Source organism: Terrapene carolina, unplaced genomic scaffold (assembly GCF_002925995.2).
Source record: "Terrapene carolina triunguis isolate 2854851 unplaced genomic scaffold, T_m_triunguis-2.0 Scaffold62, whole genome shotgun sequence".
NCBI lineage: Eukaryota > Metazoa > Chordata > Testudines > Emydidae > Terrapene > Terrapene triunguis.
The window spans coordinates 53,588,059-53,601,254 of record NW_020664413.1 but is presented as its reverse complement, the minus strand read 5'-3'; the positions used below and the strand labels follow the sequence as shown (position 1 = coordinate 53,601,254).

General features: G+C 41.8%; 1 protein-coding gene across 7 annotated transcripts in view; it reads left to right on the top strand.

Moving 5' to 3' along the window:
* Window positions 1-13,196, top strand: part of ANKRD44 (ankyrin repeat domain 44) — a 208,912-nt gene that overhangs the window by 170,735 nt on the left and 24,981 nt on the right. For all 7 annotated transcript variants that reach the window (XM_024195305.3, XM_029910557.1, XM_024195302.3 and 4 more), the window contains 2 exons: window positions 1,998-2,069; window positions 5,589-5,790. In XM_024195305.3, coding sequence (XP_024051073.1) covers window positions 1,998-2,069; window positions 5,589-5,790 — 274 coding nt within the window. The remainder of the gene's footprint in view (window positions 1-1,997; window positions 2,070-5,588; window positions 5,791-13,196) is intronic.

Here is a 13,196-nt window from a genome sequence, read left to right as displayed (position 1 = left end):
TGTTAACATACATGAATATTGAATTATCAGCAGTGTCCAACATTAACATATTTTTCTTTCCCAATCTTAATATTTTCTAAAACACTAACCATGTATTTGTAAATAAAATCAGTTTATTTTCCTAGAATTACAGTAGAATTATACATATGCATATCTTTGTGGCATTTGACTCGATTGTTAACATTAGATGGGAATCAGGTTGGATAGTTATAATGGGTCAAATTTATTCTTGGTGTAACTCTTAAAGTCAGTGGCGTTACATCAGGGAAACATTTGATATTGTGGCTACAGTTTGTCTCCTCTCATACAAGCATCTTCATACCTTCTTCCACGCTGCCCTATATGCTTGGAGTGTTGCCCCTGATCCTGTGTATGCCACAAAACCTTCCTCTCCTCCTTGAAACCCACCTTTTCCTACAAATCCTCAACTATCTATCTACATCATAAAAATAAACAACTATAAAAAGAACTGTCATGGAGTCTGCAGCCCCACAAATTTATTAATTACCCATCATTCTTTCCATCAACTCTTACCTGATATTATTTCCTCCAGCATCCTCTTGGTGTCATACCCATACTTATCTTAGATCATAAAGGCCTTAGGACAGGAACTGTCTCTAACTGTAATGTAACATTCCACGCACACCAGTGGCACTGTATACAAACACATCACCACCTTTGCAGCTTCACTTGGACAAGTTATTGGACTCCACTTTCTACCTGTACAGCGCCTAGCACAATTGGGTCCTGGTCCATGACCCCAACTCATAGGTGCTATAGTAATATAAATAAGAATCATCCCAGTGAAATGTTGCTACTGCTGTTAAATAGCTGCCATGTTCCATTCAGATGGCAAATAGTTATCCCACTTGACAAGCCTGTAAAGTGCTTTGAGAGCTGTCTGTAAGTATGATTAGTTATGAGATGTGCTGGCCGTGTCATTATAAAGGTAACTCCTTCTTTGATAAGCATATACAAACAGTACATTCTTCTTACAGTTTTATTATCATTCATAATTTGGGCTAAGGGCTCGGCTCTGCAAACCCTTGTTCCTTTGTGAGTAATCCTTTCTCATGCAAGTCGTCCCTCTGATTTCAGTGGGACTCTTAACATGGATGAGAATGTCCTGGGGCTTAGACTAGTTTTGACTTCATTGTGTCAAATAATTGGAAAATATTTTGTGGGTGAGGTCACAACAATAAGCTGCTGAACACTCACTAAAACCTTCCTTAAGTATTTATGGGAAATGACTGTGACTGCAAACAAAATATTTTTGTCTGCCTGCTAATTTATGACACTTGAAGTGACAGAGGTTATCCTATCTCACTCTGACTAAAAGTCAGGCTAGGACAGGAATTTGGTTAGTACAGGAGGTCATTTCCAGGAAGGCTTACAGGTGATGATAGTGCTGGAAAGATCCACACGTAGACTTTTGTTTTCTAATTTTATCATTCCATTTAGCTTAGCTACATATGGACCCTGTGTATATAAGAATAAGTTGGGGGTTTTTTTGTTTTTTTTTTTAAAAGACCACATTTCTTCAAGTTAATAGTCACTCAAAAGAGAACAAATTAAGGGGGCAATCCTGCTGCCATTAAAATCAGTGGGTGGTTTGACTTCAGTGGGAACCAGATTGACTTTTAAATCTAGCATCTATTTAACAGAGACAGTTGACTACAAATAACATCTGTTTTACATACAGTAGAGTACCCCATACTCTGGGCACTTTGTAAAGCCATTTGTATAGAAGTAGGATTCTTAGTGTTTTCCTTTATATTTAGAAATCGGGTATTCTTGAAGATTAGTATTAAAATGTTCCTGGTACTTTAGTTGGTATACAGTAAAAATGGCAAATATTTCTCTCTTCTCGAAAGTAACCGTAAACCTGCTTTTAACAAGTTGTAACTTGTAATCTGATTTGATTTGATTTTATTTAGGTTGCTGTCGAAGTGTTTATGCTTTGCAAGATGTTTTAAAACGCTTCTTCTTCTTTTTAGCTTCTGGAAAAAACCAGCAACATTTTTGATGAACCAGATTCAGTAGCTACTAAAAGTCCTTTGCATTTAGCTGTAAGTATATGACACATGTTCAGTGTTTGATCGGATAAATAACCACTTAACCTCTTTGAAGTAAGCTTTACCTGAAATGTAGACTTGCATTGTAACAGCTGGAAAGGGACTTAGGGCCAAGATTTTAAAGATGCTTCCTTGATTGGGATTTTCAAAACAAAAAACAAAACAACCTCCCCTCTCCCCCCAATTGTAAGGGAGCTAGATGCACAGCTCACATTGAATTGCTTTTGAAAGTCATAGCCCTAAATCCTTATCAAGGTACCTAACTAAGGGTATGTCTGCACTTCAAGCCAGGGGTGTAATTCCCAGCTCTAGGAGACATACGTGTGTTAGCTCTCACTGAGCTAGCGTGCAAGCCACGCAAGTTACCTATCTAGTGTCTTTGAGGGCATGCACTTTGGGTGGCTAGTTGCTTGCGCCACCATGGCTGCATTCTGTTTTTAGTGCAGTAGCTTGATCAGCGCTAGCGTGGGTATGTCACCTGGAGCTGGGAATCACATCCCCAGCTCCAAGTGTAGACATACCTGACTTGGCCGGGTTTTCAAAAGTACTGAGCACTCAGCAGCTCCCAATGTAGTCAATAGGCGCTGCTAGCTGCTCAGCACTTCTCAAAATGGTCCCTAAAGAAGGATTTAGGAGCCTTACTTTAGGAACTCATTTTTAGAAAATCTTGATTATTCTTTTTTGCATCTACATATGATTCTGAAATCTTTTATATTACTGCTGGTGTATAATCATACTAATTATACTTAAAATGTTGGGGGTCCATATCCTTCTCACATTACAGCAATGTAAAACCAATGTGAGTCGGAAAAGAAACAGGTACAGTAGGTATGCTGTAAATATTGAGGACAATCAAATCTTTAAATAAGCTTAATAGTCTGGTTCATACCTAAAAGCCAGGAAATTCTGAGTCCTCAGCTTAATCTTCCCTTGGATACATATGTATGGTTCCTGTTAATGTTAATAGGAGTTAGGCAGGGGAAGAATTAGCTTCTTTAATCCTTAGTTGATGCTATTTTTGGAAAGTCATAATTTTTAAGGATGAAAAATAAGACTTGACTTTGAACTACAATGACTATTAGTAGGTGTTTTTTTTTTGTTTTTTTTAACATTTGTGTTTCATTCTTGTATGCCTTTTTCATGAATTGTTTCAACTCTGCAGACATTAATGCAATCAATCAATCAAAGACCAAAAAAACAACAACCCAGCATGTGACTGAGTCCAGTGATAACCAGCGCAGTTCATGCCCACTAGATTTGGGTGAACCGTGCAAATAATTTTCATGGATATTCACTGGAGTTTTTAAATGAATAAGCTTCAGCTGGTTTCATCCCTCTTTTTGGCTTGAGTTTACTGGCGTACATGTTCCCTGAAACATCAAATATAAACAAACTTTCAAGCTTATAACTGAACATTTGCACCGGAAACCTGTTCTGAGAATTAGTCTTATTCAATCAGAGACCAGAAACATTCCATGTAACCTCAGTCTCCAATCAAAATAGCACAAATGTTGACTTTACAGCAAACTGCTTGCTCACAAATAAATCACAGCCCAAGGATTGTTAGAAGAAATTATTCAACAAATCAGTTTGAATATTATATAAATTAAAGAACGTCACAATCTTAATGAGAATGGGTCTGAACTGGAAAAGGGGTGAAGTGTATCAAACCCTTTGTTTCAAATTAATTTGCTCTTTCTCTCGTAATGCATGTTCAGTGGTTTGTTTTTCACAAAACTCTCTCTGCAGGGATTAATTTAAATTTTCTTGAAACTGAATGAGCAATGAGACGACATGTTATCTGTGCTATCTGTGGATATACACAGGTTCCCTAGCATATGCACACACCTGACTTCTGATGATCACTGCATCTTGTTTTTGAAGCAACTATTTTTCTGAAAGCTGCTGTGGAATCTTAAAATTCAACTAAAATAAAATAAACAAAGTCCTGATCCTGCAAAAACTTAAGCACATGCTTAAATTCATACAACTGTGAGTAGTTTTTTTTAATGGGACTACTCACAGCACTAGAGTAAGCATATGCATAATAATTCTTGCAAGGGTCAGAAGCCTACGGGAGAAAATATCTTCTTGTTTCCAATTAGAGAGTTCACTAATTTAAGGGAGCCCCTTTTTCTGTTGTATTGATACATTCAATAAAATCTCATGTAAGACAGCAAATTTGTCATGGGAAATTTTGCAAAAAGTCATGGATTTTATCAACATTTGACTCTTTTTTTTTCCACTCAAATTCCTTTCCACCCTCCTCCTACCTCATACAAACTTAATTTTGGCAATTCCTGACTTTTGGCTGCTTACCAGTGCAACTTTAAGGTTCTCTTAGAGCTGTTTTTTGTATGGAATACTCTGGGTTAAAAAGAAAGAGCTGGAGGGAAGGTTGACAGAAGGAGGGGCTCATTCTTGTGGACTTCCAAAGTTGCATGAGACAAAGCCTTCCAGGGATGTCTAGCCAAAAAGTTCCACAATTTTTGGCAAGCCACTATTTTATTTTAAAATCAACCTTGTGCCAGAAGTTTTCTTTGTTTTCTTCTCTACCCATATCACATTGGCCTGAGGACCAGGACAGGCAACATAGAGCGCAGGACGAATGAGAGGTTTAACATCAACTATCTTTCATCCTGTCAGGGTTAGAAATGAGAGCCAAACACCTTTGTAAATGGGAAGCTCACTAGGCAGGCTTCCCCAATGAAGCATTCTCTGGCTTTTAGTGCCAGAAGGTCCCCAAAATGTGAGACCCTAAAGCTGCAATATTAATAGGTAATTGAAATAGCTTTTCTGTACATTTTACTACTTAGAATTTTTCTCTTCCATAGAGATCTCAATAATTGGACTCATGGTAATAAGGTAATTTGGCCTGACCGTGGAAGGATATGCCAGTAAATTCAACTTTAAATATCTAAAATATTTTTTATTTAAAAAACTCCATATAAAGAATATACAAAGATGGTGTGGGTATAAGTTTTACAAGCACTTGTTTGGGCTGGCATGCAGAACTCATTTGTGGCTTTGCTACTTCTGAATAATGTGGCTGTGCCTGACTCATGCTGTTCATACCTCTGCGGCACACTACACCATCCTGTTTCTTCTCTCATATTTATATCCTGCATGTGTCATTACAATGAGCTATCTGTATACATTTGATAATGCTTGATGCAGAAATGACTGGGTGAGGGTCTTTTCACTGTGGCATGTAGGAGATCAGAGACTAGATGTTCATTATGGCCTCTTCTGTCATTAAAAAACACAATTTTTCAGGCACCTGCAACTCTCTGGCCTCCTATACCATTCATGTTCTTGGGACTTTCAGGGCCATAGAACCATGAAACATCAGAATAAAGTATCTCTGTACTATAGTTTCCATTGTGTTCAAATAACTATCGCAATGAAAAATTGTATTCCTGGGCAGCACATGTGTTGTGCTTTTCAGTCAGGAGAATAGTGAGTAAGATCTGTATTGCTTTATTCCAAACATAACCTGTTTTGGATTTCTAGGCCTATAATGGTCATCATCAAGCCTTGGAGGTACTTCTTCAGTCTCTGGTAGACTTGGATATTAAGGATGAGAAAGGACGCACTGCCTTGGACCTGGCTGCCTTTAAAGGACATGCAGAATGTGTTGAAGCTCTCATCAGCCAGGGTGCTTCCATCTTGGTAAAAGATGATGTCACCAAAAGAACCCCACTCCATGCCTCAGGTGAGTGTAGTTGTATTTTATCTTGAGAGAGAAAACCTATAACATGACAGAGGTTAGTAGTGAAGCTTGCTTAGCTACCATTTCTTTTGAAGGCTATTGCTAACCTAATTAACTATTGGAGCATTAAGACGTCATCTTAGTGAATTGCTACCAGGAACTTGAGCTAACTATCTTTCCATTCCTCAACATTCCCTCTGTCCCCATGAAGTGCTCCAATTCTCCCCCCACTGACCCTAGACCCCAGTCACCAGGACTATTTCCTCTTTCCACACCTATCTGCCTTCTCTGATGCATGACAGTTTCCCCCCACCCCACCTCATACTTGATGGTTTCAGGCTAGAGAATCAGATGAAGAAGTAAGTAGTAATGAGGCAGATCTTACTAGGAAAAAAGACTGAAAATCAAGGTGGATTCCCATTGATGATGAAGTGAGGTAGTTTGTACTCACTCCAGATAAGTCCCACCCTGCCCTTCCACTGTCGGAAACTTTCAGTGACCTTCTGCAGCAGCACATCCCCCGCACCTTTATTTCCCCTCAAACCCAGAGAAAATCACCAGTTTCTATGTGTTATCCACCTAGCTAGTAAACTTCTTGGGAACCAGACAGTTCCATAAGGGTTAATAGCCTCTCTCTTCTTCGCTTGTTGAGTGCTCCTTAGTAAGTCAGGTATTCTGATTACAGAGTATGGAATTGGTGTCTTACATCTTAAAGGCTGTTCTTTAACAGTTAAAGATTTCTGTATATGCAGGCTTTTTCCCTGCTGATCTATGTATAGTTGACAAACAGAACAATAAACCTACTTGTCATCGTGCCTCACACTGATGGACTCAGATGGTCTAACAGCAACCTCTAGTGGCAAAATAGAATCCGTACATTGTTTGCTATAGATTGGTTTTCAGGGCCAGACTTACTTGTCTTCCTGCACAGCTGTTTTTTCTGCTTAGAATAAAATCTACATCTCTAAAATCTCTCTGACAATTTTTAAAATACAATCATATATGCAGACAGGCAACACAAGATAAAATATGCTGTGCCTATTTTGTGGCTCACCTTTGTCTGAAGAACATTTTAACTGTATCTGAGGAAAACCTAGATTGTAGTCCTGTGGTATACATTAAACCAGGGGTGGGCAAACTTTTTGGCCCGAGGGCCACATTGGGTTTGCAAAACTGGATGGAGGGTTGGGTAGGGAAGGCTGTGCCACCCCAAACAGCCTGGCCCCTGCCACCTATCTGACCCCTCCCACTTTCCACCCCCTGACTGCCCTGCTCAGAATCTCTGACCCATCCAACCCCCCGCCTGCTCCTTGTCCCCTAACCGCCCCCTCCCGGGGACCCCCCCCCGCCCCTAACCGCCCCCTGGGCCTCCCTGGCCAGGAGCTCAGGGCCCGGGCAGGACGGTCCCGCGGGCCGGACGTGGCCCGTGGGCCATAGTTTGCCCACCTCTGCATTAAACAATATGCTTTGGACCTTCTTAAATTGTGGATCAAAGATGCATATAGTAACGTTGCCACAGCGCAGCAAAGGAGAGCTGTATGGCAACTGCACAAACTGATTATCAGAAGTCACCGAATCTTTATTTTTTAAAAAGAGTGTCTTTTAGATGGTTGTCTAATGTGTCACTGAGTGTAGACTGTAAAATGCAGCGCAGACAGGGCCGGCTCCAGGAACCAGTGCAGCAAGCAGGTGCTTGGGGCGGCCAACGGAAAGGGGCGGCACGTCTGGGTCTTCGGTGGCAATTCGGCGGCTGGTCCCTCGGTCCTTCTCGGAGGGAAGGACCTGCCGCTGAATTATGAAGCGGCGTGGTGGAGCTGCTGCCGAAGTGCCGCGCCGATTGCGGCTTGTTTGTTTTGTTTTTCCACCGCTTGGGGCGGCAAAAACGCTGGAGCCAGCCCTGAGTGCAGATATAAGGGTATAATTTCCTTTTGATATATCACACACTTTAATTCCTGTATAGAATTAATAGTGCATGTGGTGCAAGAGGAGAATATACGCCTTACAACGCCATGATTAAATGTAATGTATGCCCATAAGATGTGCACTGAGAGATTGTGCTCTGTGTATACGTTTGCCATAAGTATTGATGTCATTTGGTTTCCTTTCCTTTCACCTCATCTTCAAATTGTGCCTCCTGCTTTATTTCCATATGTTTATAGTTCTTTCAAAAAGTCCATGCCCTATTAAAGCCGCTGAAAATTACAGTATGTTTTCTTATTGCTCATATTTTTCAATGTGTATCTATACCTACCAGAGTCCCGCCTTATCATGTTGAAGGCTCCTGGTGGGCTGGAGATGTCCCAAGTTGTCATCTAGGCAGCTAGTGCACAGGTTGTTAGCCTGCAGCTGAGTCTTTAGCCTGAATATATTATTTTTCCTGTCAGCTGTAATGTATTGGCATGCACCCAATGTTGACTGCATCCACTCCCTTCGATTGGTTGGAATATATCAGAACTGGTCAAAGCTTTAGGCCTAAGTCAGCAAGGTTCTTAAGCACCTGACTATCTTTTGAGCATGGGAGTAATCTCAGAAAAGTAAAGGAGACAAGTGTTGTTGTTGAAGTTGGACGTATGATTCAGTATCATGCAATGATTTTACCTTCTAGTGGCTAAACATCTGAAAAGAGGATAGAACTGTTAGTGACTCTCCATTAGCTTCAGCAGTAATGTTAGCTCAAGAGGCAGAGCCTTGTGGTACTGATGTTTTAAAATTCTTCAGGCCTTAGCCTTTTGTTATTTTTCATCTAGGGGGAGCATGGTATCTGGAGTTGCACAATCAGAGGGGGTCCTGCCCTTCCACACTCCTTCCCATTAATTGTGACATTTAAAAATTGCTGTATTTAAATGACATCACATTATTCAAAGACCAGAGCACATTCAGCCCGAGATTGGCAAATCATTATAGCTTCAAGATGTGACAGAAGCATTAGTGAAGACTTGTGCTCACAGTCAGCTCCTGCAGACTCAAAAGACACCCTGGGAGTTTGGTATTTTACTTGGATAGAGAAAACATAATTACTCTGCCACCAAAAACCTCTGATTCTATTTGTATAACATGGTCAGGGCTTAAGGATTGTCTGTCTGACCTCTCTGTAATGTTGCAGTAATGAGGATGGTCACAATAGAAGGTTTCCCTCTCTCCTTTAAAATGTGGTCATACTCTGGAAAGTTATTTGTGCAAATGGCATAGCTGCTTTCCATGTTCATTGTGTTTCAGTGACTCAATCTCATGTGTGTTCAGTTAAAAAAAAAAAAAAAAAAAAAAAAAACCTGATTCACTTCTGCCTTTCTGCAGCCTTATGCTGGTTTAATGCTGTTTAAATCAACAGAGCAAAGCCTGCATAAAGCTAGAGTAATGCAATTTTGAATCAGGCCAAGAATTTTTCAAACTGCCAAAGTTGCAAACTGAGTTTGGGCTCTGAAGGACAAGCAGTATTCATTCTGGCTTGTGCATCATCACCAGTATCAAAGATTTTGCAACTCAGAAATAGTTCATAATTCTGTTGTAGCTGCACAAGCTAATACAGAGTCCAGAGGTCATTCTCACAGAAGTGTATGGATTCTGCAGTGCTAACAGAAGTAACATCTTGGAGTGTCTGTTCTATTGATCATTTACCTAAACCCTTTTCACACGTTGGTGTGAAAAGTGTTGATTTCTGTAGTTCCTACTGAAGGAGAGATTTTACTGTGAAGCAGTGACTCATTTGCACTGCAGAGTTGTTTACATGTTCTGCCTATGCCATTACTTAATGGTAAATATCAGAGAAATTCTTATTTTTGTAGATAGAGCAGTGAAGGTTATTTTTGGGTATGCAATTTAAAGCCGTGATGAAGTGTACAAGTTTCTCAGCCAGCGCAATGTGACATGGCATTGTGCACAAAAAGTTTGTTGCATCAGCCCATGGAAACCAGGCAGTGAGAAGGAACAACTCTCTGTTAGGATGGAAACAGGATCACATGGTGGAGAAATTATTGCAATTAAAAACAACCCCTCTCCCTCCACCCACCAAAAAAAAAAAAAAAAAAATCCAGTGCTGTATCATCCATTTGGTGGATTGTGTAAACACAAGTCCCGCAACAGATGAAAAAAGCAAAAATGTTTTCAGTCTCTAGCCCTGCAAAAACATAATGTGTTAAACTGAGAGAGGTTTTCTCCAGGTCTGTAAGAGCTGTAAAATTGTAAGGGTTACATTTAATTTTTTTTTCTTCAGTTGAGAAATAGTGACCATGAGATGGTTGAGTTCAGGATCCTCACAAAAGGAAGAAAGGAAAGTAGCAAAATATGGATCCTGGATTTCAGAAAAACAGACTTTGACTCCCTTAGGGAACTAAGGTCAGGATCCCCTGGGAGGCTAATATGAGGGGGAAAGGAGTCCAAGAAACCTGGCTGTATTTTAAAGAAGCCTTATTGAGGGTGCAGGAACAAACCATCCCCATGTGCAGAAAGAATAGCAAACATGGCAGGCAACCAGCTTGGCTTAACAGTGAAATAATCGGTGAGCTTAAACACAAAAAAGAATCTTAAAGAAATGGAAACTTAGGGCTTGTCTATACTTACCGTGCTGGTTCGGCGGCAGGCAATCGAACTTCTGGGTTTCATTTATCGCGTCTTGTCTGGACGCGATAAATCGAACCCAGAAGTGCTCGCCGTCAACTCCGGTAATCCTGCTCGGCGCGAGGAGTACGCGGAGTCGACGGGGGAGCCTGCCTGCCGTGTCTGGACCGCGGTAAGTTCGAACTAAGGTACGTTGACTTCAGCTACGTTGTTCACATAGCTGAAGTTGCGTACCTTAGTTCGAATTGGGGGGTTAGTGTAGACCAGGCCTTAGACAGATGACTAGGGAGGAGTATACAAATATTGCTCGAGCATGCAGGGGTGTGATTAGGAAGGCCAAATCACAACTGGAATTGCAGATAGCAAGGGATGTGAAGGGTAATAAGAAGGGTTTCTACAGGTATGTTAGCAACAAGAAAAAGGTCAGGGATAGTGTGGGACCATTAATGAATGGGGGAGACAACCTAGTGACAGATGATGTGGAAAAAGCTGAAGTACTCAATGCTTTTTTTGCCTCGGTCTTCACAGACAAGGTCAGCTCCCACACTGCTGTCCTGGGCAACACAGTATGGGGAGAAGGTGAGCAGCCCTCAATGGTGAAAGAACAGGTTAAGGACTATTTAGAAAAGCTGGACATGCACAAGTCTATGGGTCCAGATCTAATGCATCCGAGGATGCTGAGGGAATTGGCTGATGTGATTGCAGAGCCATTGGCCATTATCTCTGAAAATTCATGGCAATCGGGGGAGGTCTCGGATGATTGAAAAAAGGCAAATATAGTGCCCATCTTTAAAAAAGGGAAGAAGGAGAATCGAGGGAACTACAGTCTCACCTCAGTCCCCAGAAAAATCATGGAGCAGGTCCTCAAGGAAACCATTTTGAAGCACTTGGATGAGAGGAAGGTGATCAGAAACAGTCAACATGGATTCACCAAGAGCAAGTCATGCCTGACCAACCTGATTGCCTTCTATGATGAGATAACTGGCTCTCTGGATATGGGGAAAGCAGTGGACATGATATATCTTGACTTTAGCAAAGCTTTTGATATGGTTTCCCACAGTATTCTTGCCAGCAAGTTACAAATGTATAGATTGGATGAATGGACTATAAGGTGGATAGAAAGCTGGCTAGATTGTCGGCTCAATGGGTAGTGATCAAAGGCTTGATGTCTAGTTGGCAGCTGGTATCAAGCAGAGTGCCCCAAGAGTCAGACTTGGGGCCGGTTTTGTTCAACATCATTATTAATGATCTGGATGAAGGGATGGATTGCACTAGACAAATTGGAGGATTGGGCCAAAAGAAATCTGATGAGGTTCAACAAGGACAAGTGCAGAGTCCTGCACTTAGAGAGGAAGAATCCCATGCACCACTACAGGCTGGGGACCAACTGGCTAAGCAGCAGTTCAGCAGAAAAGGACCTGGGGATTACAGAGGATGAGAAGCTGGATGTGAGTCAGCAGTGTGCCCTTTTTGCCAAGAAGGCTAACAGCATATTGGGCTGCATTAGTAGGAGCATTGCCAGCAGATCGAGGGAAGTGATTATTCCCCTCTGTTCGGCATTGGTGAGGCCACATCTGGAGTATTGCATCCAGTTTTGGGCCCCCCACTACAGAAAGAATGTGGACAAATTGGAGAGAGTCCAGCGGAGGGCAATGAAAATTATCTGGGGGCTGGGGCACATGACTTACGAGGAGAGGCTGAGGGAAGTGGGCTTGTTTAGTTTGCAGAAGAGAAGAGTGAGGGGGAATTTGATAGCAGCCTTCAACTACCCGAAGGGGGGTTCCAAAGAGGATGGAGCTCGGCTGTTCTCAGTGGTGGTAGATGACAGAACAAGGAGCAATGGTCTCAAGTTGCAGTGGGGGAGGTCTAGGTTAGATATTAGGAAACACTATTTCACTATCAAGGTGGTGAAGCACTGGAATGGGTTACCTAGAGAGGTGGTGGAACCTCCATCCTTAGGGGTTTTTAAGGCCTGGCTTGACAGAGCCCTGGCTGGGATGATTTAATTGGTATTGGTCCTGATTTGAGCAGGGATTGGACTAGATGACCTCCTGAAGTCTCTTCCAACCCTAATCTTCTATGATTCTGACATCCAATGTTAAACTAGAAAAACAGAGGAAAAACTCAAGTTGAATTCTTGGCTCTGGTTAGCCCTCTGCACTGACGTACAAGAAAATGCCTCAAATCACTGTACACTGTAACCCCCTGCTAACTGTGTTGTGAGGGTCCAAAGAGTCTTATCCAACCTCCACTGGCTAAGGAAAGGGCCTGGAGGGATGAAAGGAAGATTGGAGCTCTCTGTTGAGAACTGAGAGAGAGAGCCATCTTTCGATGATAAAGACTGAGAATTTCAGAAGTGAGGGTGATTTGGGGTGCCCAGTTTGAGCCCTCTTAAAGGGGCCCGATTGTCAGAAGGCAAGTTGTCATCACTTCCTTAAAATCAGACTCCTTTGAGATCCCCAGTTGGGCATCCAAAACCGCTAATCACTTTTGACAATCTTGGCCAAAGGGTGTGGGGAAAGTAGGAGAGAACGGGGAGGAGACACTAGCCTTGAGACAAACAAATTTACTTTTACAAAAAATTATTTATTTGAGAATCGGTGAATTCTTGACACTTATGCCATCGAAAGGTCTGAGGTTGGCAATGGGGGGTGGAGGGAGACACTTGATGTCCTGCTACCAAGGAATAACGTGGGGAGCAGTAGCACAAGCTTCCCTCACTCCTCTACCAATGTTACCTCATCCCTGTTTTGTAGGGACAAACTCTGAGGTGTCTCCAGTCAGTCCTTACGCCTCTTGGGTGCCAGTTGTGGAGGCATGTAGCAGTAAGGTGTCCAAGGAACAGCATACAGAGG